The sequence below is a fragment of the Petromyzon marinus genome, chromosome 20 (assembly GCF_048934315.1).
Source record: "Petromyzon marinus isolate PM22_M1 ecotype Great Lakes invasive population chromosome 20, UKy_Petmar_22M1.pri1.0, whole genome shotgun sequence".
Lineage (NCBI taxonomy): Eukaryota > Metazoa > Chordata > Hyperoartia > Petromyzontiformes > Petromyzontidae > Petromyzon > Petromyzon marinus.
The window spans coordinates 6,165,696-6,192,438 of NC_133686.1; the positions used below are offsets into that span (position 1 = coordinate 6,165,696).

At 41.8% G+C, this 26,743-nt stretch overlaps 1 protein-coding gene across 4 annotated transcripts in view; it reads left to right on the forward strand.

The window, feature by feature from the left end:
• Positions 1-26,743, forward strand: part of HYDIN (HYDIN axonemal central pair apparatus protein) — a 121,804-nt gene that overhangs the window by 45,269 nt on the left and 49,792 nt on the right. For all 4 annotated transcript variants that reach the window (XM_076068263.1, XM_032957669.2, XM_076068264.1 and 1 more), the window contains exons 20-36: positions 1,746-2,019; positions 4,184-4,327; positions 6,071-6,214; positions 10,186-10,499; positions 11,920-12,030; positions 14,031-14,097; positions 14,220-14,309; positions 15,089-15,298; positions 16,857-16,991; positions 18,866-19,043; positions 20,837-20,970; positions 21,436-21,599; positions 21,774-21,910; positions 22,267-22,394; positions 23,618-23,812; positions 24,303-24,461; positions 25,182-25,421. In XM_076068263.1, coding sequence (XP_075924378.1) covers positions 1,746-2,019; positions 4,184-4,327; positions 6,071-6,214; positions 10,186-10,499; positions 11,920-12,030; positions 14,031-14,097; positions 14,220-14,309; positions 15,089-15,298; positions 16,857-16,991; positions 18,866-19,043; positions 20,837-20,970; positions 21,436-21,599; positions 21,774-21,910; positions 22,267-22,394; positions 23,618-23,812; positions 24,303-24,461; positions 25,182-25,421 — 2,824 coding nt within the window. The remainder of the gene's footprint in view (positions 1-1,745; positions 2,020-4,183; positions 4,328-6,070; positions 6,215-10,185; positions 10,500-11,919; positions 12,031-14,030; positions 14,098-14,219; positions 14,310-15,088; positions 15,299-16,856; positions 16,992-18,865; positions 19,044-20,836; positions 20,971-21,435; positions 21,600-21,773; positions 21,911-22,266; positions 22,395-23,617; positions 23,813-24,302; positions 24,462-25,181; positions 25,422-26,743) is intronic.

The window sequence follows — 26,743 nt, forward strand, 5'->3', positions numbered from 1 at the left end:
TGAATAATTAATGTGCAGTAAATAATAATCTCCACAAGGGGGTCTTGTGATATCCTTCAAGAATGAACCTTTCCAGAAGCCCTGTTACCATGGCAGCAAGGTACAAGCACATAGTAGGGCATCATAATGAGAAAATATTACATCCTCAAATTATAAAAGTGGTATTTGGTGAAATTGTAGGCCATCTGTGTTCTTGTTGTTGCAAAGTACCCCTGGTGTTTTAGCAGCTAATCTCGTTGGCAACAAGACTGCGGTAAGCCACGATGTTTATAACTTATTTCATTGTAAACTGAGCTTCAGGGCTTTCTTACCACCCTGGGCAATTCTTTGTTTATACTTTGACTCGCTCTCAATGTAAATCCCCAGAGAGAGTGTTATAAACATGAGCACATGAGCACATTTAAAATGCAAGCATGAAAGCCTCACTTCTTTATACTTGGATAATAACATGTAAAATTACACTCAACATTTGTGTTATATCATTAAAAGTTTTGAAATATAACTCATCAGCCATAATCAATCTGCTGCTGAATGAAGTCATCCCCAAGCAATCAGTATCGCTCATGGTTACGCAATGCAACAATCAAAATACCTCACACACAAGCCGATTTCACCGCTCCATCTCCATAATAGACACTCTCTTATTGGGCACGTTCCCTCATTTTGCTGCCACTAAGTTGTCAGTCTCAACCATCAGCCAGCATCCCTTCCAAAGATGTGTCCAGTCTAAGCCCACTTACTTTTATTTCCAGTCAATAGGATGTATTTAACTTGTATTTGATCTCTAGTGCATGTTCCTCTTCCTGTCTCAGCGTACTTCCAAACAGGGTGCCACGGTGGTAAGATGTTAAATACCTCACTTGGTGTACAGGAGATCGTGGGTTTGATCCCGACCCTGACACCTGTTGTATATTTGGAGTTTGCATGTCTCTCTCCCCTTGGTCGTGTGGATTTTTCTCTGGGTCCTCCAGTTTCCCCCTCCACATTTATAATCAACATGCATTTAAAGTATTTGGCCGCTATTAATTTCCACGTGATAAGCCACTTCATTGAGCTCTCATTTGTGGCCAGGTAGTTTCTTGGAAAGAGCTACATAGCTCAGTGGCCTTTACCTGGTAATTATTTTAAAAAATTAAAACATGCACCTCTCCATGCTTGTTAGCACACCTTACAGCACTTGTTCTAAATTGTTTTTTGTAAATGCCCATGTTTCTGATCTCAATGAAAAGCAACATACCAATTTGGCAAAATAAGAAAGTTTTTCATCGGTGTATATTACCTTCTATGACATAATACAATGGAAACAAATAATGTATGTTCAAATGAAATTTAGGCTTTGTTTGGGTTTACATTTTTATTAATGAACACCCTTAAAATTGCTTTGTGTTTGAAAAACTCAACACATTCCTTCAATATAATTGCCGTATGGTATGAGACGTAAACATTATTTTTATGTACTATCAAGAAGGGCCACTGCTCGAAACATCAACAATTATATAATTGTCCTTTTTAAGACAGTGTTATTGTTGAATGTGTTGATTTTTTTTTATTTGACTGTGTGTACTTCCAATGGAGTATCACCAAATTATTTGTATTTGGATCAGCACGACTGCAGAGGTGTGGGAGGTTTGTTTTGAAATGCCCCATTGTTGTACATAGGGGAACAACAGTGCAGTCAATTCTTCTCCAGTGTGGATTCATGGGTTCCATTAACTAATTTACCCACCATCCTATCGTCTCTAAAGCTCCAGTCCGTGCCAGTTCCACTTGACGCTCACCAACATGGGCCGGCGCGCCCACCAGCTCTACTGGATGAGCGAGAGCTTCCCCGCTCCTCGGTCGAATGCCAAAAAGCTGGGCCATCGCGCCACAGGAAGGGGCGGCTGGGCCCACGACGGCACGACCGTGGGCCCCCCGCCGTCAACACGTGCCGCCTTCTCGTTGCACCCAACGCGCATGGAGCTGGCTCCTGGGGAGAGCATAGACGTGCTGCTGCAGGGCTTCTCTGACGTCCCGAAGGTGGGCGCTGGTGATAACCAGCTGGCTCTACCGCATCACTCCAGGCTGACATTTGTGTTTATTGAGTTCAATAACATTTGCGGAATTCGCTTGAATGCCCAAGGGCTTAGGGGAATCAAGCTCCACCACGGTGACATATATGAATATACGTGGAAAACACAATCAATACTCCTGCCTCTTGGACTGGAATTTGGGACCAACTTTTTAACTAATGACCTCTTTTTCTCACTACGTTTAAACTTTTTAGTTTGATATAATTAAACACCTTATAACGTGGCTCTTTTTTCCACTTGCATGGTATACTGCTTAAAAATGGGCCTGCGTGCTGGTTGGGCACATGTGTTTTCATGCTTGTTGCAGAGTCAGCCTGACACTGGGGCAATGTAAGGCTCTGATTTTGACTTTTGCAAAGAATGTCAGGATGACTTTACTTTGAGTATGATCATTATTACTTCCATGTATGTTTATGCATTCCCTTTGTTAATATTATTTAATACAACACAATTTGTGAACTTTTCCTGCACAGAGCACAGTGTAAGACATTTGAATCTGCAATCAGCATTTAATATTTTACAATCTTTATCATTTTTGGGGGTGAAGGAGTGGCATAGTGGTTCGTAAACTGTGCAATGAACCTGGCAACCTGAGTATTATTCCTGGCCATAGCTAACATCATTGGCAATTAATATCGAAACTGGTTCTCGCCCCCAACACCCCCACCTCCTTCACCCTTCACCCCAGCACTGACCAACAGGGTGAAGTATGGTTAAACAACCCCATGACAACCACGGCAATGGGGGAGGCCTTTATCCAGGAGGGAATTGACAAAGGGACATAGTTGACACATCATTCAAACTTAATTTCATTGAATGGATATGTCTTGCGTATTAAAATTATATATGTACGATCTTGTAGTAGAAGTATGTGCATGTAATGTGCACAGATGTGATATACTCACCAAATGATGTATAATATTAAACTTACTGCACTCTTTTACGTGAGATGTAAATCAAAGTTGGAGATGGTGGGTGGGTTATTTTTAGCAGAGGCTGATGTATTTCAGTGCATGATGGCAATGGCAACTGTTCCTTTGATGACTGTCACGGAAGTTAAAGGTCTAAATCACAATGATTAGGGAGAGTGAAAAAGTGTTTGAAAAGCCCCATCAGATGGGTGGGACTTGACAGCACTATTCTTGTTAGGCAGAGCAACCGATATTAACATGGCTCTCTGGTGAGTAATTGGACCCAGTGCCCACCGCAATAGCCACGTAAATACTTGCCCCTGTGCACTGGTGTACACCTGCCCGGTGGCCTCTGCCACATTATTCGCTTGGCCGAATGTCATTATGAGTGCTTCAAACGGGTTGCAAATGTTGTGTACATCAAGAAAACAAATATACATACGCATTCTGTAGCTTCTGACAAAATCACCCGAAATGCACCTGATCCTGTCAGATCTTAGAAGCTAAGCAGGTTTGAGCGTGGCTAGTGTGTGGATGGGTGGCCACCATGCACAGCAGGGTTTTATAGGCTATGTGATGTGATAGCAGAAGGTATTACAACAAGACTGATTGGGCCACTGCTCCCCACCGTCACCAACTTACACTGACCAGCATGATGAAGTATGATTTTTTTTTTAAGTAACCCACTTGAAACGCACAGGATGGGGAGACCCTATTCCAGAAGTGAATTGACTCATGGCTGTACAGTACATGTACATGAGTAAATAACTTTTTTAATCATATTCCTACATGTGATACATGTGTAATATGCTATGTACTTCATATGCTTTTCTGCATGTGTTCATAATCACGTGTCTATTAATCATATATATTGGTATAGTTTACTGTCCGTGCATACTTATATTCTGCCTATTGTTATTGTTTGAATTTGAGTAACTCAAAAGTGAGTTTATTCGGATCTTCTCGATTTTTATTTGAAACTTAGAATGCCTATCTTCAATACTTGTTAACAAAAGCTTTAATTTGGCAATTAAAAAGTCAAGACAGTGCTATGGTGTAAATGAGTTCATATCTATAATTTTACAGATTATTCTATGTTACATGCCTTCATCAAATGTTGCGTGGTGGTGCTACATTGATGTTGCAAGCACAGAGTGACTCACATTACATGCCTCTTTTTCTCCCTTTGGCCACCATCAGGTGGTAAGTGAGCAGATGGTGTGCCATGCCATTATTGGTAAGCAGTCGGGCAAAGAGAGGATCATGCGAATGAACATTAGGTGCGAGTTCATCCAGCCGCTGTTGGAACTCTCGTCGCGGCAAATCAGCTTTGTGGTGGAGAAGGTACTTAGCATGCAATTCTCAATGATATTGTTATCCATAGGGACATCATCCTCATCCACATCGTCTTTGTCTTTATGGTAACTCTCATAGTCTTCATATGCCTGCTCTGCTCCATTGTGCCATTTGCAGCAACGTCTAGGGCAACAAAAAACTGCTATATATTTTGCGTCAAAATGCTAAATAAATGTCGTGATATGGAGGTGCCAAACATGCATACAAGTTTGTGCGACATGGGCCACCGCGTTGTGTCAGCACTCCCACAGTGTGGACTCCCCATAGTGTGATTTTCATAATTCTCCACAATGGTAATTTTTTTCCACATTTATAATAGTTTCACCATCATTTGTTCCTCCCAAACTCCACTCTAACCCTGCCTACTTTGAACCATTTAATAAATTTGGCATAAGGAGATGCAGGATTATTGTAATTTTTGTGTTGTATCGGCCACATGTGAATTTGGAAAGTGCTGAATTGTCCCGATTTTCCTGAAAAAACGACCATCATTCTACCAAAAATTGTCAGAATAATGGCTAAAATAGCTATATAAATTGCACCCAATGTCATCTATTAGCATACTTGCTCCATATTACTCTGGCATATCATCGAATTCAAGAGAATTGGTTTTCTCTATGATGTAGCCAGAGGGGATGTTTGTTACATTAAATTAAATAGCTTTTTTTTGGCTTTGGGATTGTTAAAGCAGCAGTCTCCAGATTTGGTTACAGCACATGTTTGTGACAAGGTCACCTTTAGGCTCCAAAATATATTACATGAACATAAGGTTTGTGCCATATAATCCTAGAGGATAATACGCACCCACCAGCAGCACATGGATAGATAATGAAATGAGAGGGAATTTAGAAAGGATTGTTTAATTTCAGAAAGGTGGATGATTGTTCATACACATTCAGCGACAGTTGTGAGGGGCTGGCTTTCTCAGCTATAATTGTCTGCCACTCATAAGATGAAAAGTAGGTGTTGTGGAAAAAAAGCACACCTAAGATATATCACTGGTGTTTTTCTAATTGTTGCGTTTGAGTGACAAATGTAAGAGCTGACAATTCACCCAGGTGGAATTGTCACCCGCTTTATTAAAATGTCTGGTCACAACATGGATGCGTATAACTATATACAGTAAAACCTTGGATTGCGAGTACCTTGGTCTGCGAGTGTTTTGCAAGACGAGCAAATTTTTTAATTAATATTAATTTGATAAACGAGCGAGGTCTTACAATACGAGTAGTATGTATACGCTTTGTCTGCCGAGCGTCACGTGATCACAACTGATATATGAGTGCTTTGATATACGAGTGCTTTGGATTACAAACACGTTTCCGGAACGAATTTTGCTCGCAATCCAAGGTTTTACTGTATATTTATTTACGCTATGTATATACATGGTGATACTATATTGAGATCGGATTATTTATTGTAAGGATAGACTCGCATGTTATTTTTTAAAATAATTTTTACAAATATAATCCATACAGTTCATGGTGTTTGCATAAAAATGTGATTTAACAATAAACCTCATCCAGTATTTGAAACTTTTATATCTCACATATAAATATACAAATAGAGTGTATTATTATAACTATAGCCAACTGTTAAGATACTTTGAATACAAACATTTGTTATGTTATGTCCATGCCATTTTTGCCACGATATTGAATCCCTGCATCATAGAGCATGAGTCATCATTAATATATACATATTAATATACCTTGTCTCCTTATGTGCCAGCGACCAGAGGACACCCTACAACCACAGTACGAGCAACTGAAACTTAAGAATGTGTCATCACTGCCGCTGGCCATGAACCTGAGCCTGGAGTTTCCTTTCAGTATCATCCTCCCAGAGGACTGCCCTGCTGATCCCAGCGCCACAGTGAGTGCCCCTGCTAGAGGCCAGCGTGTCTACACCTGTGTGGGGTCAGTTACACGCACAAGGCAATGCAGCACATTACCCGATAGCTCTCTGATGTGTTTTCGAGTTGTAACGCATGCTTCTCAAGAAGCTCCCGCCCCGTGGAGCAAAAAGTCGGACATCAGGCCAAACAACATGCGGTACAACCCAAAAATATCAGAGCTATACAGAATAACCGTGAAAGTCAATGCAGTAACATTGCCTGATTCCTAATTACAGTGAGGGAAAAAAGTATTTGATCCCCTGCTGATTTTGTACGTTTGCCCACTGACAAAGATATGATCAGTCTATAATTTTAATGATAGGTTTATTTGAACAGTGAGAGACAGAATAACAACAACACAATCCAGAAAAACGCATGTCAAAAATTTTATAAATTGATTTGCATTTCAATGAGGGAAATAAGTATTTGACCCCCTCTCAATCAGAAAGATTTCTGGCTCCCAGGTGTCTTTTATACAGGTAACGAGCTGAGATTAGGAGCACACTCTTAAAGGGAGTGCTCCTAATCTCTGCTTGTTACCTGTATAAGAGACACCTGTCCACAGAAGCAATCACTCAATCAATCAGATTCCAAACTCTCCACCATGGCCAAGACCAAAGAGCTCTCCAAGGATGTCAGGGACAAGATTGTAGACCTACACAAGGCTGGAATGGGCTACAAGACCATTGCCAAGCAGCTTGGTGAGAAGGTGACAACAGTTGGTGCGATTATTCACAAATGGAAGAAACACAAAAGAACTATCAATCTCCCTCAGCCAAGGGCTCCATGCAAGATCTCACCTCGTGGAGTTGCAATGATCATGAGAACGGTGAGGAATCAGCCCAGAACTACACGGGAGGATCTTGTCAATGATCTCAAGGCAGCTGGGACCATAGTCACCAAGAAAACAATTGGTAACACACTACGTCGTGAAGGACTGAAATCCTGCAATGCTCGCAAGGTCCCCCTGCTCAAGAAAGCACATATACATGCCCGTCTGAAGTTTGCCAATGAACATCTGAATGATTCAGAGGACAACTGGGTGAAAGTGTTGTGGTCAGATGAGACCAAAATGGAGCTTTTTGGCATCAACTCAACTCGCCGTGTTTGGAGGAGGAGGAATGCTGCCTATGACCCCAAGAACACCATCCCCACCGTCAGAAATGGAGGTGGAAACATGCTTTGGGGGTGTTTTTCTGCTAAGGGGACAGGACAACTTCACTGTATCAAAGGGACGATGGACGGGGCCATGTACCGTCAAATCGTGGGTGAGAACCTCCTTCCCTCAGCCAGGGCATTGAAAATGGGTCGTGCATGGGTATTCCAGCATGACCATGACCCAAAACACACGGCCAAGGCAACAAAGGAGTGGCTCAAGAAGAAGCACATTAAGGTCCTGGAGTGGCCTAGCCAGTCTCCAGACCTTAATCCCATAGGAAATCTGTGGAGGGAGCTGAAGGTTCGAGTTGCCAAACGTCAGCCTCGAAACCTTAATGACTTGTAGAAGATCTGCAAAGAGGAGTGGGACAAAATCCCTCCTGAGATGTGTGCAAAGCTGGTGGCCAACTACAAGAAACGTCTGACTTCTGTGATTGCCAACAAGGGTTTTTGCCACCAAGTACTGTCATGTTTTGCAGAGGGGTCAAATACTTATTTCCCTTATTAAAATGCAAATCAATTTATAACATTTTGACATGCGTTTCTCTGGATTTTTTTGTTGTTATTCTGTCTCTCACTGTTCAAATAAACCTACCATTAAAATGATAGACTGGTAATTTCTTTGTCAGTGGGCAAACGTACAAAATCAGCAGGGGATCAAATACTTTTTTCCCTCACTGTATTCGTACAGTATGTTTCTACCACAGCATAAATATTATTTTTGTTTATATCAGTTGTAAGAATGATTTGTAATATAGAAACTAATACATATTCGCTGGTTAATGTTTAATCTTGCAAAATTGTTCATCAGGCAGCATTGTCTGATGGAAATCAACCATCTTCAGCATATGAAGGACCAGTGTGATATGATGCCAAAGTCTTATCAATTGATAGCCATTGTTATTCTTAAATTACAAAACACTGCTATAATTTTTACCTGATTTTAAAATGCAGTTGTTTTTACTATAATAGACTTAAATAATCTGTGTTGAATGAGGTATTGATCACAGCCGAGTTAAAATTTGGTTCTTTTTAGCGTTGCTGAACGTTGTGATTTACAACGTGTTTTTTCATCTTATTGTGGTATACAGCATGCATATTTTCTTCTTACCCGCATGGTTATTTGAAAATTATTGCTCATGTTTATAAATGTATGCAATTATGCATGTGTCATTATTTTCTCCAAAGCCACCTGCACCAAAGCTGTGTCCAGATGGATCTAGCAACAAATAAAATAATCAATGCTTGTGTCATTCAGGAAAGCATGCTTTTATTGCTGCTCTATTTTATATATAAAAAACAACATATTTGTGGTTTTCAATACTATGTTATGATGCAATATAATAATATACAGCTACTAAAATGAATGTAGTGAAAAAGATACGGGGAACATGATACGGTATTTTTCTGAATGTATTGCTCTGAAAGAGCGCATTTTTATTATGAGTGTAATACAAACACAAGGGAGAGTCTTACAACAGACAGTTTCCCACTTGTTCAAGGCAAAACCCACAGCAGGGAAAGGTACAAAATGAACATGCATATAGAATAGCCATTTATCTTTTTTAATAAAGGGTATAGTGTGACAGCTGTTATTACTCCCTTTTTATTGTCCTCAAAATTATAATAACCCAATTATAACCTCTGCTATGAGACCTCACACAGTCAACATACCAAAAACAATTCTCTATCTGCACGGCTGCAGAAATAAACAAACACATTCGTCTTAATATCCAGCAAGGTTTTTTTTTTCTTTGGAATCATATCGCCCCTAGCTTTCACTATCTGTTCTCATAAGTGACATTATAAACCCTTGTCATTGGGTCAGTGTTCATTTGTTTATTTTGTAAGTTATTCCTAGAGGAGGCCAGTCATCCAATGCATCGTGATCTTACTTTCTTCTCATTGACCGTATTAAAAGGAGCCTATTATTATTTTTAATCAACCCTGTTATTTTTCACATCGGTTCACTGAAACAGCGGCTTGGGCGCTTGTATATGTTGTACATATAAGCTTGGTGCAAGCTCTTTTCTTGTAATGTATCACGTGTCAATGTTCAGCATCAGGGGGCTTTATATAGTTATTGTTATACTCATCTTACCTATTCTAGATGGTGCAATATTTAGAAATATTTCACACCCGTGGTTGTGAATTGACTGAGCAGCTGCATCAGGATCATTTCTTGGGAATTTTCTAATTCATTGGTGGCCCAGGGATTTTTTTTACTGTGTTAACAGAATCATTTTTCGATTACATCTCGGTTTTCATTCCTTCAAGACCTGCATAACATGACATGCTAAACTAAATTATGTGGCTGTTTAACTCATCCCTTTAAATACCGTTTGGTAAGTTTTAATATAAACATCTACAACAATGTGAGCTCAATGTTTTTTAAATGCATTTCCTTGTAATCGTTACACTTTCCACTCTTTTTCAGTCACTTAATTTAAGTAAATGTCATGTGTCCAAGTTGACTTCAGTGTTAAAAATGCAAATTCCACGATGATTTTACATGTTTACTATTCAGATATATATATGTACAATACAGTATATATTTTTGTATAAATCATTACTTACGTGTGTCATTTGTGATATTTATGTTAACCTTCCTATCCATTTACCAAGTCACTTTACAGCACGTGATTATTTTCAAATGACCAAGCCATGTACGCTTCAATAACTTTTTGCTGTGTGGTCGGTGGTGCAAATTTTTGGTAGCGTGCCATGTATTCAGTGTTGTGTGTGGTTGGTAGGAACCTGATGGCATGTGCTGTTGCGTGCCGCGTGCCAGGCCCTGAAGCTGGGCATCGGAGAGGAGCAGGAGGTGACGGTGGCGTTTGAGCCAGGGTACCGGGACGACGCAGCGTCACGCGTCGCCACGGGCCTTCTTACCATCGAGCACGCTCACCACCCTCACCGTGATCACGTGGCACTGCTCGGACACACACATTTCCCCAACCTCTCCTTCGATCACACGAGCATTGACTTTGGGTGCGTGCTCAACCACACGGAGGTGGAACGGCGCATCACAATGGTCAACTGCAGCCCACTGCCCGTGTCCTTCTGTTGGTCCTTTCTTCAACATGACGGGATCACACCTATCAGGTGCCTCAACATGCGGCCTACATTTCTTTGGTATTGTGAGTTTTGTTTAATGGACTGGTCAATTGCTGGGCTGCAAATTCTTGAGTGGTCTGGGCAAGTTTCAGGCACGTGCATATCCTGAGTGTATAGATCATTTGCAAAGTTGGTAGCAGCTCATGCTGAATAAATCCAAAATGAATTGAGCAAATGTGCCACAGGTTTACAATGCCTGGTCCTGATGCCTTCACAATTACCGCTGCAACCACCACTATTCTCCTTACAAATTCCCATTGCCATGTGCATCTAAGATTTTTATGGCAAGAGTAGGTCCTGTAAATAACCCACTGTTCAGCTGCCTCTTGGCCATATCTTACACTGTTCTTTTTTTAAATCCTGCTGCAGATCACAATAAGGGTGTGTAAAAGAAACCATGAATTACTTTTCTTTTTTTATCACAGGTCATATCTGAAAATAATGCATACAATAAATATAACCTCCAGCCACTGGAAAGCAACTCACTGGCTATAAGGAACCAAAATTAAAGGGTTTGCATAGAACATTTTAATTATGTTTGCATGGTACTTCACTTTATAATAACGTCTATACCCTAGTGACACAAACATAAAATGAGTACGATTTAAAAAACAACCATCAATTCAGATGGTGTGATCAGTTATATAACTCTAGTGCCTACAATGCATGGGTGCTAGTGCTTAGGTCATATCTGTTTATCACCGTGTGAAGTGCTTTTAAGTGCAGTTGGACCATTTGGACAATACGGAGCTTCAACCCATCCATACAGTCAACTCTCCATTCCATTATCTGGGGTAATGGGAGAAGGGATGGCCAGGTGAAAATAAAACCTCGGATAATGCAAAATGTATGTAAAATTGGCTAAAAGTGCATTTTAATAATTCACCTAATCAGAAATTACAGTGAAGACAAGCCTCACAGTGCTAGCCAAAGCCACATTTAGTATTCTTGGGGTTCAACATTAATGCTTAAAACACTGGTAGCTGGTATCAAAAGTGGTATTACAGGAAACCATATAGTACATGTACAGCCATTTGTTATTCCACTGCTGGGTGAAGGCCTCCCCACACTGTGTGAATACTTTACCACCCTGGGCAGTGTGGGTTGATGAGGCAGAGCACATAGACGTGAGAGCATAGAAGTACAGAACAACAATGGATGTTGCTGCAATACCCTCTGTTGCCCACTACGTAGCTGTGCAACCTATAACGCTAGTTATTCATCTTGGTCACCCATCCAAGCACTATCGAGGCACAATCCTGCTCAGATTCTGAGATTTGATGATATTGGGTGCATTCCCAGTGGTTTTGTGCAGATTTATATATTAGTGATAATATATAAATCGACTTGTCATTGCTTCGATGTCATTGTTGTCTTTTTTTCACGGTGTGTGGACTTTTTGGATCAGTCACCGAGGAGAGGGGACGGCCGTGCGCAGCACCCTGCCGACGCTGTTTGAGTACGATGAGCACAGGAGCCGGCCGCATGTGGGCGAAGTCGGTGCCACGCCAGTCAGCAGGTGCGCTAGTGGGAGGGCCGCAGGGTGTTCGAGACTGTTTGCCGAGTGGCAACGCTTGCACAGTTCCGTGCCACGCAGGCATTCCTGCCAAATGCAGACACCCACGGGTCCCCCTGGCTCTCGCTCGTGTGCGTGGCTGTGTTGTGGGTCGACAAAGAAAACAAAGGAGTTGGGGGGGAGATTTGTCGTGAGTTCCAGCGCGCTAGCGATTCAAAGATTGGTGAATGTAATGCAATGTGTGAGCGCGGAGGAGTCGGTGACATGGGGTAGATTAAGCATGTGGGCAGCGAATGCCACATATTGCGAATTCTGTGTTTTATTTTTACAGTATATTGGTTTATACCGCGGCATGTTCTTTAATGACAAATTCTGCTAGCTAAATCAGTTGCTTTTACATAATATCCCTCAGAAATCTGCTGCATATCATTCCAGAATAGTACTGTATTGATAGAGTGCAATACTAAATTGAATACTAATATTGTAATGAGTTGTGTAGCAATATTGTTCGATGCGGCGTGAAGTTAATTTTTACTAAGATGGAACACCGAATAATATAAAAATAAATTAGTCTTATTTTTCCTTTCATTGTGTTTCTCAGAATACAATCTTTTTCACAATAACCATTTAATTGCGAGACATCATACGAGTATACAGTTTACCTCCTGTATGAATAATTTGTGATTGGCATTGAATAAAACATCATGCCTCATGCATTCATTAATTCTGTCTGACTTTCCACCCAATGGTAATGTATCTAGAAGGGCCTCTAGGGGAATCTGACGCTCGGCCCTGCACACAGTGGCACTCGTTAGCGCCTTCCCAGGAGATACACACAAGTTAGTCATGTTGAAGTACAGAGGATATTCCAGTGAACAGACAGAGATCCTGTTTCCAGGCCACCATAGTTCACTACTATCTAATGACAATAGGGTGAGGGGGATTTATTATGGCTTGCTGACCAGGCATCCAATGCGGTGATTCACTCAGGTTCAATTGCAGCCCTTCAATGCTGACGTTTCTATCATATTTAAATGTTGGTGAGTGCCCTTCTTGATCTAGACTCGGCTTGTTGCCATATTGGTGATTCACAGCAAAGCAAACAGACAGTTGGTTGTCATGCTGATCCACGTGTTTGGCTTGAGTGACTCAGCCCTCACATATAGGATGCACCCACGAAGAAAACACACATACGAGTGAAACCTATTGTGCCAGCTACACATCTTGACAAGATGGAAAAAAACGTTATTTTCGTGATTTGCCCCCTTGCTAATGAATTAGACATCAGCAGCACATTTTAACCAAATATTGGACAAAAATTAACATTGATCAAAATGTGAATCTGGCTCCAAGCCTCACTTCTGAAGAAACATTAAATCATTCTTATCTATACACATTGTATAAGAAATTATTTCCAAATATAAAGAGCAGTGGTACTCCATGTAAAACGGTTATCATTCAAACTTCCCTTGATATACTTGTTTGTTGTACACGCATGCTGTGGTTTCTCCGAGTATGGACATTTATTTGGAGTGTATACTGTAGGGATCCACGTCAATCAATCGTCTACCTTCACAACTAATATTCCTGCCTGACACTGCTGTAAGCTTGAGAGAAAAGTTGGTGAGATATTTATTTCGTCACCAAACTGTAGAAAAACAAAAAATAAACTGTTCCTCTGTAACATTACACTCGGTATTTCTATTTGGGTTTATTAAAAATGAAGGCAGCTTGAAAAATGCAGTGGCCACACTGCCGTGGATGCAATTTCCATTTGGCTTGTGATTCTGTTTTTTTTATTCAGGTGCCATATTGTAATGCTCACTGACATGAATCATCACGATTCATTTAAATTCATATTGGAGTATTTAATACATGTTAAACCCACATTGTCAATATTACATTAACTTCTAAGCAGCCCAAATGCAGTGATCCAATATGGGTTGCTGTAGTAACTATACCAACACTGTTTAATTTAAAATGCCACCCCTTGTTTACTGTAGGTTATTAAAAGAACGAAGCAGCCTTCAATCACTGGACGGTGATAATGTAAACCAGGATGAAGAGGAGGTAAATACACGCCATATGGTATTATTTTTTTTTATTTGAAGCCTCCATATTTACCATGTGCTTTAAATCTACACACAGACAGTTGTCATGTCAAAATGCCAATTAAGACGTGTTGCCTGCAGGAGGGTGTGAATACATCAGCGGAGTCCGGGGTCTCAAACCGTCTGACGGTGCCTGACGAGAGCAAGGTTCCCTCTACTGGTCTGCAAGAGGTAGGTCCATTCAGAGCTCACATTCCTCTCTCTACCTCTGTCATTCGCCATCTGCCTGTCCTTAAGCATTTGCCGTCCTGCCTTTATGCGCCTTTGTAGCTTTCAACGTCTGTCCATCGTCCAATAAATTTAACTCCCTATTCCGAGTATCACCTACATCTACAATTATCAGTTTTTTGGTCATTTTAAATCTGTTTAAAGTTGAAAACTGTCACCTTTGAGATGGCTAGTTGTTTCAGAGGTTAGCACTGAGCTGACAATGAGATCCTGGGTGTAAATCCAGACAGATGCCTGTGATTAAACGGGGTTCTGAAATGTAGAGAGTTAATGGTCTCAGCCTGGCTATTGATAACGACACAAGAAAACATGTTAAATTTGGTTCCGAACAAAATTTCGGCTTATTTCTAGCTTGGAGCATTACAAACATTGGTTTGACTGTCATATATGTATGTTGAACTTCTTTCACACCATACGGAACCAACTATGCTAATCTCTCAGTGGCAGAGTGATTGGAAATATACGTCTCTGTACCGTGTTAACCAGAGGTCAATTGATGGGATCTCGGAGGTATCTCTGTGGTGTCTGCTCCTGTGGGCAATTCTCTTATATGAAGGGCAGTGGTGCTCTGGGGAGAGTAGAACAATTACCTCATTAAACAACGCATGGACAATTATGTGCTCAAAAGGAGAACTGTGGTGAGATAGACACATGACAATGGTGCACAGTACTCACATTTGCATGCCCACATGTGCATGCTTACGTTTCCCCCTCACCGCCAGGTGTTTGACATCCTGCCACTCTACGGACAGTTACAACCGGGTGAGAGCCAGGCTGTCACCGTCAGCTTCTTTGGGCATGCGGGCCTGCGTGCCCGGGCTACCGCGCTGTGCCGCGTGGTTGGAGGGCCCACCTATGAGATCAGCCTGCTGGGAGAGGCAGCAGACATGAGCTACCAACTCAGCACCACTGAGGTGGACTACGGGAAGGTGGTAAGTGTCTCGGTGACCACTGCAGTGGATGTGGTGATCTCAGGATCGACCACAAGGCTGCATGGAGAAAGTGAAAAGTCGTGGGTTTCCTTCACCAATCAATATCTTCTAATATATTAACTTATTATAATGTTTCATTCACAACTGACATGATTGACACTATTCACTTACTGATCTTTGTGGCTTTTATCAAGGTTTTTATTGACAGTTTATAATTCACCACAGAAAGTAGGGTCTCTTTAAGAGGCCCACAGAAGCATGGATTTTTTTAATATAATTGTTTTTTTTTGCCCAGTACCAGACCTTATAAACCCTTTCCCACAACGGTCTAATTTACTACGAGCCATGCTAGACAGCTGCCTTTCAGCCCACTGAGATCAGTGGAAATGGATAGGAGAAGCCTATTCCAACAGATATTCGTGGGATAATCCAATATTTTTGTACGTTTAGTTTCTTTACAACCTGAACTGAGGTCTGGTTTTTGGTCATAGAGCCCACGAGGTTTATGTGTTTTTTGTTTAATTCCTTGTGTTCAGTACCCCCCCCCCCTGTTGAGAAAGACAAATCTCATAACACAGCTAGGAGGTGAAATGGGGTCAAAATAAATCCCCATTTACCTCCCATACCCTTGGCTTAGCACAGTTTGAGAATGAGCCTTTCCCTGCACTTTGAGATTAACTCTATTCAGCACCGACTGAAAACAGCATGGTTGGACAGATACATATTATTCTATTTCCTATATATTTCACACTTTCTCAAAATACTTCCTATGAAATAGGTGATAATTTCTTATCCGAGAATGCTCTAGAAAGCTCTTAAAGTTACGTGTAGAAATGCTATAGTTTAATGCATAAGTATTTGTTTTTAGGCCCATCATCTCTTCTGTGGACAGTGGCCGAAAGCCAGCTTCAGTTTTGCGCTGGCTTTCTCATTTTGCACAAACAGATGCGGACAATCTTGATTTACACTACATATCTTGTGTCTGCACAAGTTCAAAATCATATGAGTTGAGAAAAAAAATCTGAATTAAGCTAAAGCACATAAATTCCCAACAGTTGTAATCTTCATGATCCCAGTACACTTTGACCTTATTGCTTCTCAGTGCCAAGGTATGAATGAGATCATCAGGCTTTTTAATTCGCAGTAAGTCCAATTGATAGCTTGCTTCTTAAAAAAATATATTAAGCTCTTGAGTAAGACTGAAATGTGAAAATTACTTGTAAAGTTGGAAAAGGGATGACTATATGCCAAGTGGAGCAAGGGGGCAATTACAATTGCTTAGATATACATTTAAATACATTGCATTAAAATGTTGATTCCAGTATTCATGTTATGAACAAGATTTAACCCCAAAGTATCCTTGACACATTATTGAAACGATTTAATCTTACAATAGGTCCTGAATGTTGTTTGCGTTTCCCATGATATTTTCTATCTGATCACAAAACCTCATTGAAATGGTGATGTGAAGCGTGGGAGGACATACTGCTGATTGGGACGCTGCACTAGACCGCTGTAATCACCAGCCTGATTGCCGCTGCTGCTGCTGTTGTCGCAGCTCTTTGACCGCGTCGCCGAGGTGGAAATCACCCTGAGGAACACGGGCAGCGTTGGCTTTTGGTTCACGGGACCTGGGGAAGCACAAGGCATGGAAGGCCTTGCCAGCGGTGTCCCTTACATCAGCCCGCACACCGTGAGCACGCACAGCACTCGCTCCGATCACTCACTCTGCACAATTGCTCTTCACTGAAAATTACCACGTTTCTTTTTTTTTGCCTTTTTTTGTAGTTCATTATAGGAGCACTGTTTTGGTCATGATTCAGCATTGGGGGTAACATTTTAAAGTGTAAAATCTTTAGGCAGCAGAGAAAAGTGTGCTCGCTGACGTTCTGTCAACTTACACTCCATCTTCTCTCACTGAATGGGGAAGCTGCCGTGAGTGTAATTGAATGTATTTTTGCAAATCATTACGTTATGTTATCGAGTTTGCAGATAGTTACATGAAGGAAAAATGTATTGCGTAATAATTTTGGAAAAATAAGTTCAGTGCAATCTTGATTTTAAGCTTTCGTGACTGCAGGAATCCATACTCTTTGGTTCTTTCGGTAAAATCACATAGGTATAAAACAAATTACGACGTTTCGGGCGCAACACAAGCGTCCATCATCAGGTGGGAAAGCTTTCCCACCTGAAAGCTTTCCCACCTGAAAGGTTTCCCACCTGAAAGCTTTCCCACCTGATGACGGACGCTTGTGTTGCACCCGAAACGTCGTGATTTATTTTATTTTATACCTACGTGACTTTACCGAAAGGACCAAAGAGTAAAAGTTTGGTGCAATAATGTATCGTGTTTTTGCAGAAATTGTATTGTTGATTTATTTGACTGTTATGGGTATTCAATGAAAAGTTACAAACAATTACTATATCACCTTCTTGGAATGTTGTGAAAATTGAAACAATGCACACATGCAACCGCATTCATCAAGTCAGACTAGGCCTGGGGTCTTGTGTGCAGGTCAATGAGTTTTGTATTAGCCCGAGTCTGCAGTGGTGCATGAGAGAGCACGGTGCTGGAAATGTATCTGACCAAGGCTTGTTGCCTGTAACGGAAAGATCTCCTCTGTCTTTCCGAACATATTTTTTTAAAATTAGCTGGCTCTTTTTACATTTGATATACTAATGCAGCTTCATCGTTTGTTCATGAAACATTTAACTTAGACTTAAGTTGTCGTGCTTTGGGAGACTTAACAGCTGGAAAATGTCATCTGAAGTACTTTACTAAAACTCTTTGTTTCCCAGAATCACTAAGAATCCCATGCCCACTTCAGTTTGTCATTTTCGCTAGGGTACAAAAAGTTTAAACTATCTAAAGCAATGGATTTCTCACCTTTTCTCTGCACTTCAATAAGTCCAATTATATTCAATTTATTTCTCCCAATTCTGTCTCAAGGAAAAAAAATATTTAATTTGCCTCGGAGAATCCGCACGTTGTACGTAGCTGTGATTGAATCTAGAAGGCAATCTTAGCACCTCCTGTTCCTTCAGCATGCATAGCACATGCCGTGGCTGAGCTGCTGGGATTTGGGGTTCGTGGTTTAAACATGTTGGTCATGGGGGTTTTGGGGCCATGCTTCACCACACTATTCAGTGCGGATTGGTCAAGGGCGGGCATTTTGACTTGAGTACCAAAATGCTATGGGTTCCCCTGTTCAGTATAGTTCCTCAGGTATTCAAGGCGTTTAGTCTTCTTCGTCACGTCATTGCAGCAGGAGTTATTTGAAGCTACTCGTTTAAAAAATAATAGTATCAAAATCTTAAAATGTTACGTTGTTTATTTGATACTAAATTGTGATATTTAAATGGATACACGTGTATTAAACGAACACATTAATTGATAGACATCTGGATTAATGACAGTCAACCAGGTGGCGTATGCATGAAACATTTTAAACAAAATTCACAATTGCCTTCCAAATAAGTGGAGAGCCACACCTGGTCTCACGGACATTAATCAACTAACACAATCTGTCGGCACCCGCGCGATATTTCATGCCGTTTTCCCATTAGGGATTTGTGGGGGCAGCCACAGAGCAAATTGTGAGGGTACTGCTCCTGCCCGGGGTGCCAGAGCCGTTTCAGCATGCTGTGGCACTGCGCATCGCTCACTTTGAGCCCGAGGTGCTGAAAGTGTACGGGGAGGGCGTCTTCCCCATTGTCCACCTCGATCTGCCACGCAACATGGACGGTACGTCACTTCCTTCCCATTTTCTTCTAGCGGGCACATTTTGAGCAGCTTCATTCTGTTAAATGCGGCGACACTACTTACGTATGGTGCGAAAGAAGTTCAACGTATATATACATACTGAATGGATGCCACAGTGGGGGTGGGGGAGGGGAGCCCAGCGGTGGCTGATTAAAGTCATGAAGCTGCTCTGGGTGGTTGGGAATGTTTCCAGTGATTGAATAGAATAGCTTGGCTTCGTGGTGGATGATGAGAGTGTTATTTACTACTATATTTACCCAAGAATGTCAGTGTGTAACGCGCTTGACGTCACTCCACGTCGACCAGCCCCCCTCAATAATCATGAACAGGTTACGTCCTCCACATGGACCCGCCCCTCATTAATAATCATGAGCGGGTGACGTCACTCCACATGGAGAACCCCCCCCTCATTAATACTCTTCACTCCACAACGAACAGCCCCCCTCATTAATAATCATGAACAGGTGACGTCCTCCAAATGGACACCGCCCCTCCATTAATAATAATTAGCGGCTGACGTTACTCCACATGGGGGGGTGAGGCCCCTCCTCCCCCCTCCTCGGCGTCAACTTACAACCCTCACTACAAAGGCAGAACCCTCACGTCACGCGATCTCCGTGACGTTATTGAGACATAGAAGTAAAAAGGACGCCATGATGAACAAGGGATTATAACCTTAAAATTAAATAAGCCTGTGTCACCGCAGCCTTACAAATTGCACACGAATGGATGCAATGAATATCACGTCGCGGTCTGATTTTCGCTTGCAAGTTTCAGATTTACTAGTTTGTAAATATTTGGATAAATGGCATATTGAATGAATATATATTATTTTATCAGCGGCAGTACCCATGATCTATCCACTGCTGGAAAAATATGTTGAATGCTATGTAACCCTTTGTTGAGTGTTTCACAAGCAGCATTTTTGACTGGCAGTGTTTTTTATAGTTACAGATTGTGATTGCCAGGTATTTTTTTCTTACAAGGAAATATATTAATACTTACTCAAATTGTAATGTTTTGATATTTTTCATGGCAATTCCAAGATTACCGTTAATAACAAAACAAACCTGAGTATTTAATCAAGAGATATCTGTTTCAAGATGCTACAAGCAAAATAAATGTGTTAAATTTTGATTTAAAGCTTTCGTGACTGCAGTAATTCATATTCTTAGTTTTTTCGGTAAAGTCACGTTGAAGGGAAACAACAAAATAATAAAATATATATAAAACAATAAAAAAATTCTCACGACGTTTCGACCATAACTCAAACGGTCATCTTCAGGTGTGTTGGTTTGCATAAATTTATTTTTAAATAAATAAATTTATTTTAAATAAATTTATTTTACTTTTTAAATAAATTTATTTTACTTTTTAAATAAATAAATTTATTTTAAAATAAATTTATGCAAACCAACACACCTGAAGATGACCGTTTGAGTTATGGTCGAAACGTCGTGAGAATTTTTTATTGTTTTATATATATTTTATTATTTTGTTGTTTCCCTTCAACGTGACTTTACCGAAAAAACTAAAAATGTGTTAAAGTTAAGGTTATAGCTTATTAGTCCTGCTTGTGACATTTATGGGCCGGGTTTTCAAAAAGGTCTCGCCGACATATACTTTCGTGTTGTAATTCATAAACGAGCAATTAAAAAAAAAACGTTTAAAAGATTGAAGTGTGGTCGAACGTGAGCCTCGTTAATTTTGGATCTCCAACGAGTGGCATGAAGCAGTAGTCCTAATTGCTTTGGCCGTGACTGCTTGAGCTGCAGGCTACGAGAGGTTCCAGGCTTTCTTGAAGGAGGCCGATAAAGGGGGTGCAGAGTGCGAAACGAGCCAAGAGGAGCACCCCAGTCGCCCTGGCACATCCCTGAGGGAGCAGCAGCCAGATGAATCTTGCCTATGTGTGAGCCCTTGCACCATCAGAACTCTCCTGCTGACCAGCTATGCTTCTCAATGGGAACTCTGATTCTTCTTGCATGCACACGTTCCGTAATTGACTTCAATTTTGTAAGAGCAGTGCGGGGGCCAGCACCGAGAGGCCCATTGTCTGTTATTTTTTTGCCCAATTGACCGGTAGATGATAGTTTTACTGTCAAATCACATTAAACAGGAACTTGGTCTGCATATTTTGATATTTGTCTGTGATAACTTAATAATGTAAAGAAGCATCTTGCATCAGATCATTGAACTCCAATACAGACAAAAGTCCTGCACTACTCTGTATAAACCAAGAGAAAAGCTACATGTTGACAGGCTTTTGCAGAAATGGCCCCATGTGTTGAGAGCTCCACTGTTGATGGTCCCATATGAAGACAGCCGCATGTGTCTAATGTTTCACGCCATGACACGTACCTCCTTCTGCTCATAGCCCGAGGTGCTGTTGGAGCATGGCATGCAGCTGGAGCTGGAGCGGTTCATAATCAGCGAACACGCGCGTCTGCAAGCCTCCCTCCTCGGCACACAGCCCTCGCCCGCCTCCTCTACATCAGAGCACACGCTGCCCGGCAGACAATCATGGAAAAAGCTTAGCAGGTTAGTTCTGCCGTGACTGCTCAAAATGACCAATCGTCACAAAGGAGACATAGGGTGCTGTCCAGTAGATATTGCTCATTCAAGTGATATTGTGTGGCCATTTTGGCTTACAAGTCATCGTTATAGTATTTTAATTATCTCTCGGTATTTGGTGTCTTTCCGTGGCCATTGTAGGGTCCGTCTGCCAGAGTACATATTGGACTTTAAACACGTGATCTTGGGAAACGTGCGCACGCACATAGTGAAGATCAGCAACCCGGGCTGCTTTCCTGTGTCCTTCCAAGTGGAAAGAAATGCCTTGGCACACACAGGTGAGTAATGAATCTTTAATGGCAGACTCCAAAAAATGTAAACTCAGCAATGCGCACAATTTTATTTTCATTGCGAATAATACAAATATAGACTTATTAACTGCGCACAGTACGGAAATGTATTTTCACGGAGGATATATTCACGAAGATATACGGCATTGTGACGTCGCAGTGATAAATATGTATAAGAGGGCAGACTATCAACAGTTAACTGAAGTGATTTGGAGAGAATGGGTAAAGTGTTTGTCAACAGCAATGCCACGGTGCTGAGTCCACTGCCGCCGCACTCATAGCGGGGTCGAGCTGTGCCTGAAATGAACTCGTAGGTAACATGGAAGTTGGATCTCCCGCGACAGGATTCAGTGCCGAGCTTTACCGCATGAAGAACTTCCCGCCGTCCGAGACGGAGACGTTCGAAGTGCGCTTTGATCCACGCGGCGCAAGTCTGGGCCTAGGCCCAGTGGACGTCCTCCTGAACATCCAGGTTTGCACGCTCGGCAGTGACCTAAGGCATTGCTCGTGTAAAGGAGAGATTCGACCCAAAAACAAATACCTCTCATCGTGTAGATGTGTATCCAGGCTGTGTTCGCAGAAACTTTGTTACAGAGACACAAAACCTTAAAGTTGCAGTCGAGCACATTATTATAACACTCCAATGATCTAACTCCCATACTGTTTAATACAATGTCAACACAGTGACGCCGCTAGAGTGGTATGATGAAGAACCTGACCATCATTTTCAAGTTTTTATTTTCTCATCAGAATAGCTTCAAACTCATGTCAGACAATTCAGCACACACAGCCTAGGTGTGTATCTACTAGAGCTGTGTTTTTAATCGTGTCTTCATTTAAATCAGGGTTAGTCTGACCCAACAGCAGAATTTGGGAAGTGATCTGTGGCTATGGCGTTAATTTGAGTGACATACGCGCTCAGATTCATGCAAATGCAGGCCTTAATTTATTTTACATTTTTTAATTTCACAGCTGTTTCCATATTTTGTGTATATTTGCTGAATTCGTGTAATGTGATATACACTATGCTTCTGCATGTCATATATACATGAATATGTATTGATATACATCATATGCAATACACGATTATTAATATATGGACTATATATGCATGCAAGTAAAATATGTGCCTTGCACATTGTCACCGCATCCCAATGGGGCCTCCAAAAACAGAAGTTGACAAGGTGTCTCAAGGGCTAATACCATGTCAGAATAATGAGCCGGTACAACTGAGATCTTGTATTCAAATGGAGACAACGGTCCATGATTAAAATGGGTTTCCAAGTGTAATAACTTGATAGTCTTAACCAGGTACCATTGACTGCACAAAAAGCCCATAATTATATTTCAGTTTTCACTCAATTCAGCAAAGTCCATTTGTAAAAATAAAAAAAATCTGCCATTCAGCAAACATGGCATGTCAGAAGGTGCACGCCACCTTGTGTGATAAAATTAATTGAAGAGACCTCAGAAGAATTTATGTGATGTCATTTTCCAAAGGCCATTCTCTAACATTTGTTGAGGCTCAGTTTTCTGAGATACCTCCAAACGGAAATGCATTCCTTTCTTGTCATGACGCCAATGGCGTAATATAAATAATAGCGAAATTGAGAGAAACGAAAAGCTCATTGATGCCCCGACCAAATCACTGCACCGAAGACATGTGCATTGCATCGTTTGCTCGCGCGTGCACAGGTGGTGGGAGGGCCGATCGTGGGTCTGCGCTTGCGCGCCATCGTGACCATGCCTGATCTGGAGGCGTCGAGCGAGGAGCTCGAGTTTGGCGACGTTCAGTGCGGGCAGTGCCACATCGTCAATGTGCAGCTGCACAACAAGCAGGCTGTCACCTGCGAGTGGACCTTCACGCCACCCGACACCTCTTCCAAGCAGGTCAGGTCCAGCGTACAGCTCGGCTTGCTGGCATGTTACATTTAATTTAAGGTGTGCGGGATGGTTGGCAGCCTCCCACAGAGTGGACTATTAAAAGGTGGAACCCCAAAAAAAAGTTATATATTTTTTAATATGTAATTAAAAAAATCTATTTATATCATATGATTAACCAGGAAAGCTTCGCTGAGTCAACATTGACATGTTCGGAAAATTCAACTTTTGAATATTTGAATACACCGTGACTGCGGTGATGTTACATCCCAACGTGTGGGAGTGATATCAAGTGGATGTTATTCGATTGCCATATACCATGTCTGACTGCAACTTGGAAGTCCATTTATTCATTATCGAAGCTTCAATATAATGTGGCACAGCCGAGGTAAAGCAGCCTAGTTATGACTCTATGAGATAAGAACCATTGCTTTCTATAGGTTGCATCTTTAAATGCCCACTATGTTAATTTGTATCTCATGGTGGCGGGAAAATACAGGCTGACACACCTGTAGCAGCCCTGCTGCGCCGCAAGGTGCGTGCCACCGCGCCTCCTCCCCCAGAGCCACCACGCGTCTTTGAGCTGCTTCCTGCAAGTGGCACACTGACCCCAGGTCAAAGGATGAACGTGCAGGTCAAGTTCACGCCGACCCAGGAGGTATACTTTGCTCGCTCACATCACGCACCATCACCCTTGCTTCCGCTATTAATCACAGGTTTTGCACAGTCATGGTTTGCTTGGCGTCTCTCCATATAAACCCTGAGCCCATTCTAAATCAACCAGGACACCGTGATTATGTACGTGTGCAAGTGTCTTTCGGCAAATGTGTGTTCCGATTCTGTTTGGTTTTGTATTGTATGAAAACCAAAAATAAAATCTAAAATAAAGTAACCAGCTGGACACTGCAGTGACTAGGGTGCTTGACTAGCAATTGGATGATTGTGATTTCAAATCCCGGTCGAGGATCAGCATTCATTCCTCTGTGGTTGATAAAATTAATACCGCTTTGGAGGAAGTTTTCAGTGTCTTATGGATAGCCTTCGTACAATTGTGGAAATTACAGCACCTGCTAAGGGCTAACAGGAGGTGAATATGGCTCCACATTCTACTTAGCAGAAACCGCAGGTGCAACTTTACGTGTCATTTGTGGGTTGAACTTGATAGCTTAGTAGGACATTTTCCTAATCTGGTAACATCTGATTTGTACTATGTATGTACTACTACTATGAAGTTTCACGTCGGCTATGCTGTATACCGCTGTCCGATGTGATTTTGTATTGTCTTGCGGGTTCCGCATCATTTCCGACATTTTGCTCAACGTGGGACAATCTTCTTCAGTTTCTGAACAATATTCCGTTTTTTGGGTCTGCGCCGCAGAAACGCTACTGCAAGCGGCTGGCACTCCGCATCGCGCAAAGCAGCCGGCGTGTGCTCCTCGTTGCCTTGGGCCGTGGGCTGGAGCCGCGGCTGGAGCTGTCGGCCACCGTGCTGGAGTTCACGCCCATGCTGCCGCAGAGCACTGGGGACACGCACCACGTCACCGTGCGCAACCCCTGTCCCTTCCCCATCGAGTTCTACTCGCTGGAGTTTGACACGCAGTACCTGGAGGAGGAGAAGGTGGGCCTCTTTCCTCGTGTGCAAAAGTGTCGTCGTTGTGTACTCGTTGAAATTCTGTCTGGAGAATATTGGCATCTGTGCCTTGTCGTATGTCATCGCAAAAAATTGAGTGCGCACATATCTGTCATGCGTCAACACCACTGCTGATTTGGCAAAGAATAGTGTTAACACCCCCTCTGCTGCAAACGGTGGTCGCATTATGTTAATTTTTGCAATAGTTTGACAATGCTGAGATGTTTAATTTAGGAGAGAGTACTCGATTGTTTAATCTCGGAACGCGAAAGTGGTTAACGTAATAGCGCCGTGGTTTTTGTGGGAGCTTCGGGAAGTTATTTTATTTTTTTCTTCTGGTTCCGTTCCGTACACATACATCAACAGTGACGTACACATACGTCATCGGAATGGAATCGGAAGAAAAACTGATTATGTACACGTATGCCATTCCGATGACGTACAGTGAGGGAAAAAAGTATTTGATCCCCTGCTGATTTTGTACGTTTGCCCACTGACAAATAAATGATCAGTCTATAATTTTAATGGTAGGTTTATTTGAACAGTGAGAAACAGAATAATAACAGAAAAAATCCAGAAAAACGCATGTCAAAAATGTTATTAATTGATTTGCATTTTAATGAGGGAAATAAGTATTTGACCCCTATGCAAAACATGACTTAGTACTTGGTGACAAAACCCTTGTTGGCAATCACAGAGGTCAGACGTTTCTTGTAGTTGGCCACCAGGTTTGCACACATCTCAGGAGGGATTTTGTCCCACTCCTCTTTGCAGATCTTCTCCAAGTCATTAAGGTTTCGAGTCTGATGTTTGGCAACTAGAACCTTCAGCTCCTTCCACATATTTTCTATGGGATTAAGGTCTGGAGACTGGCTAGGCCACTCCAGGACCTTAATGTGCTTCTTCTTGAGCCACTCCTTTGTTGCCTTGGCCATGTGTTTTGGGTCATTGTCATGCTGGAATACCCATCCACGACCCATTATCAATGCCCTGGCTGAGGGAAGGAGGTTCTCACCCAAGATTTGATGGTACATAGTCCCGTCCATCGTGCCTTTGATGCGGTGAAGTTGTCCTGTCCCCTTAGCAGTAAAACACCCCCAAAGCATAATGTTTCCACCTCCATGTTTGACGGTGGGGATGGTGTTCTTTGGGTCATAGGCAGCATTCCTCCTCCTCCAAACACGGCGAGTTGAGTTGATGCCAAAGAGCTCCATTTTGGTCTCATCTGACCACAACACTTTCACCCAGTTGTGCTCTGAATCATTCAGATGTTCATTGGCAAACTTCAGACGGGCATGTATATGTGCTTT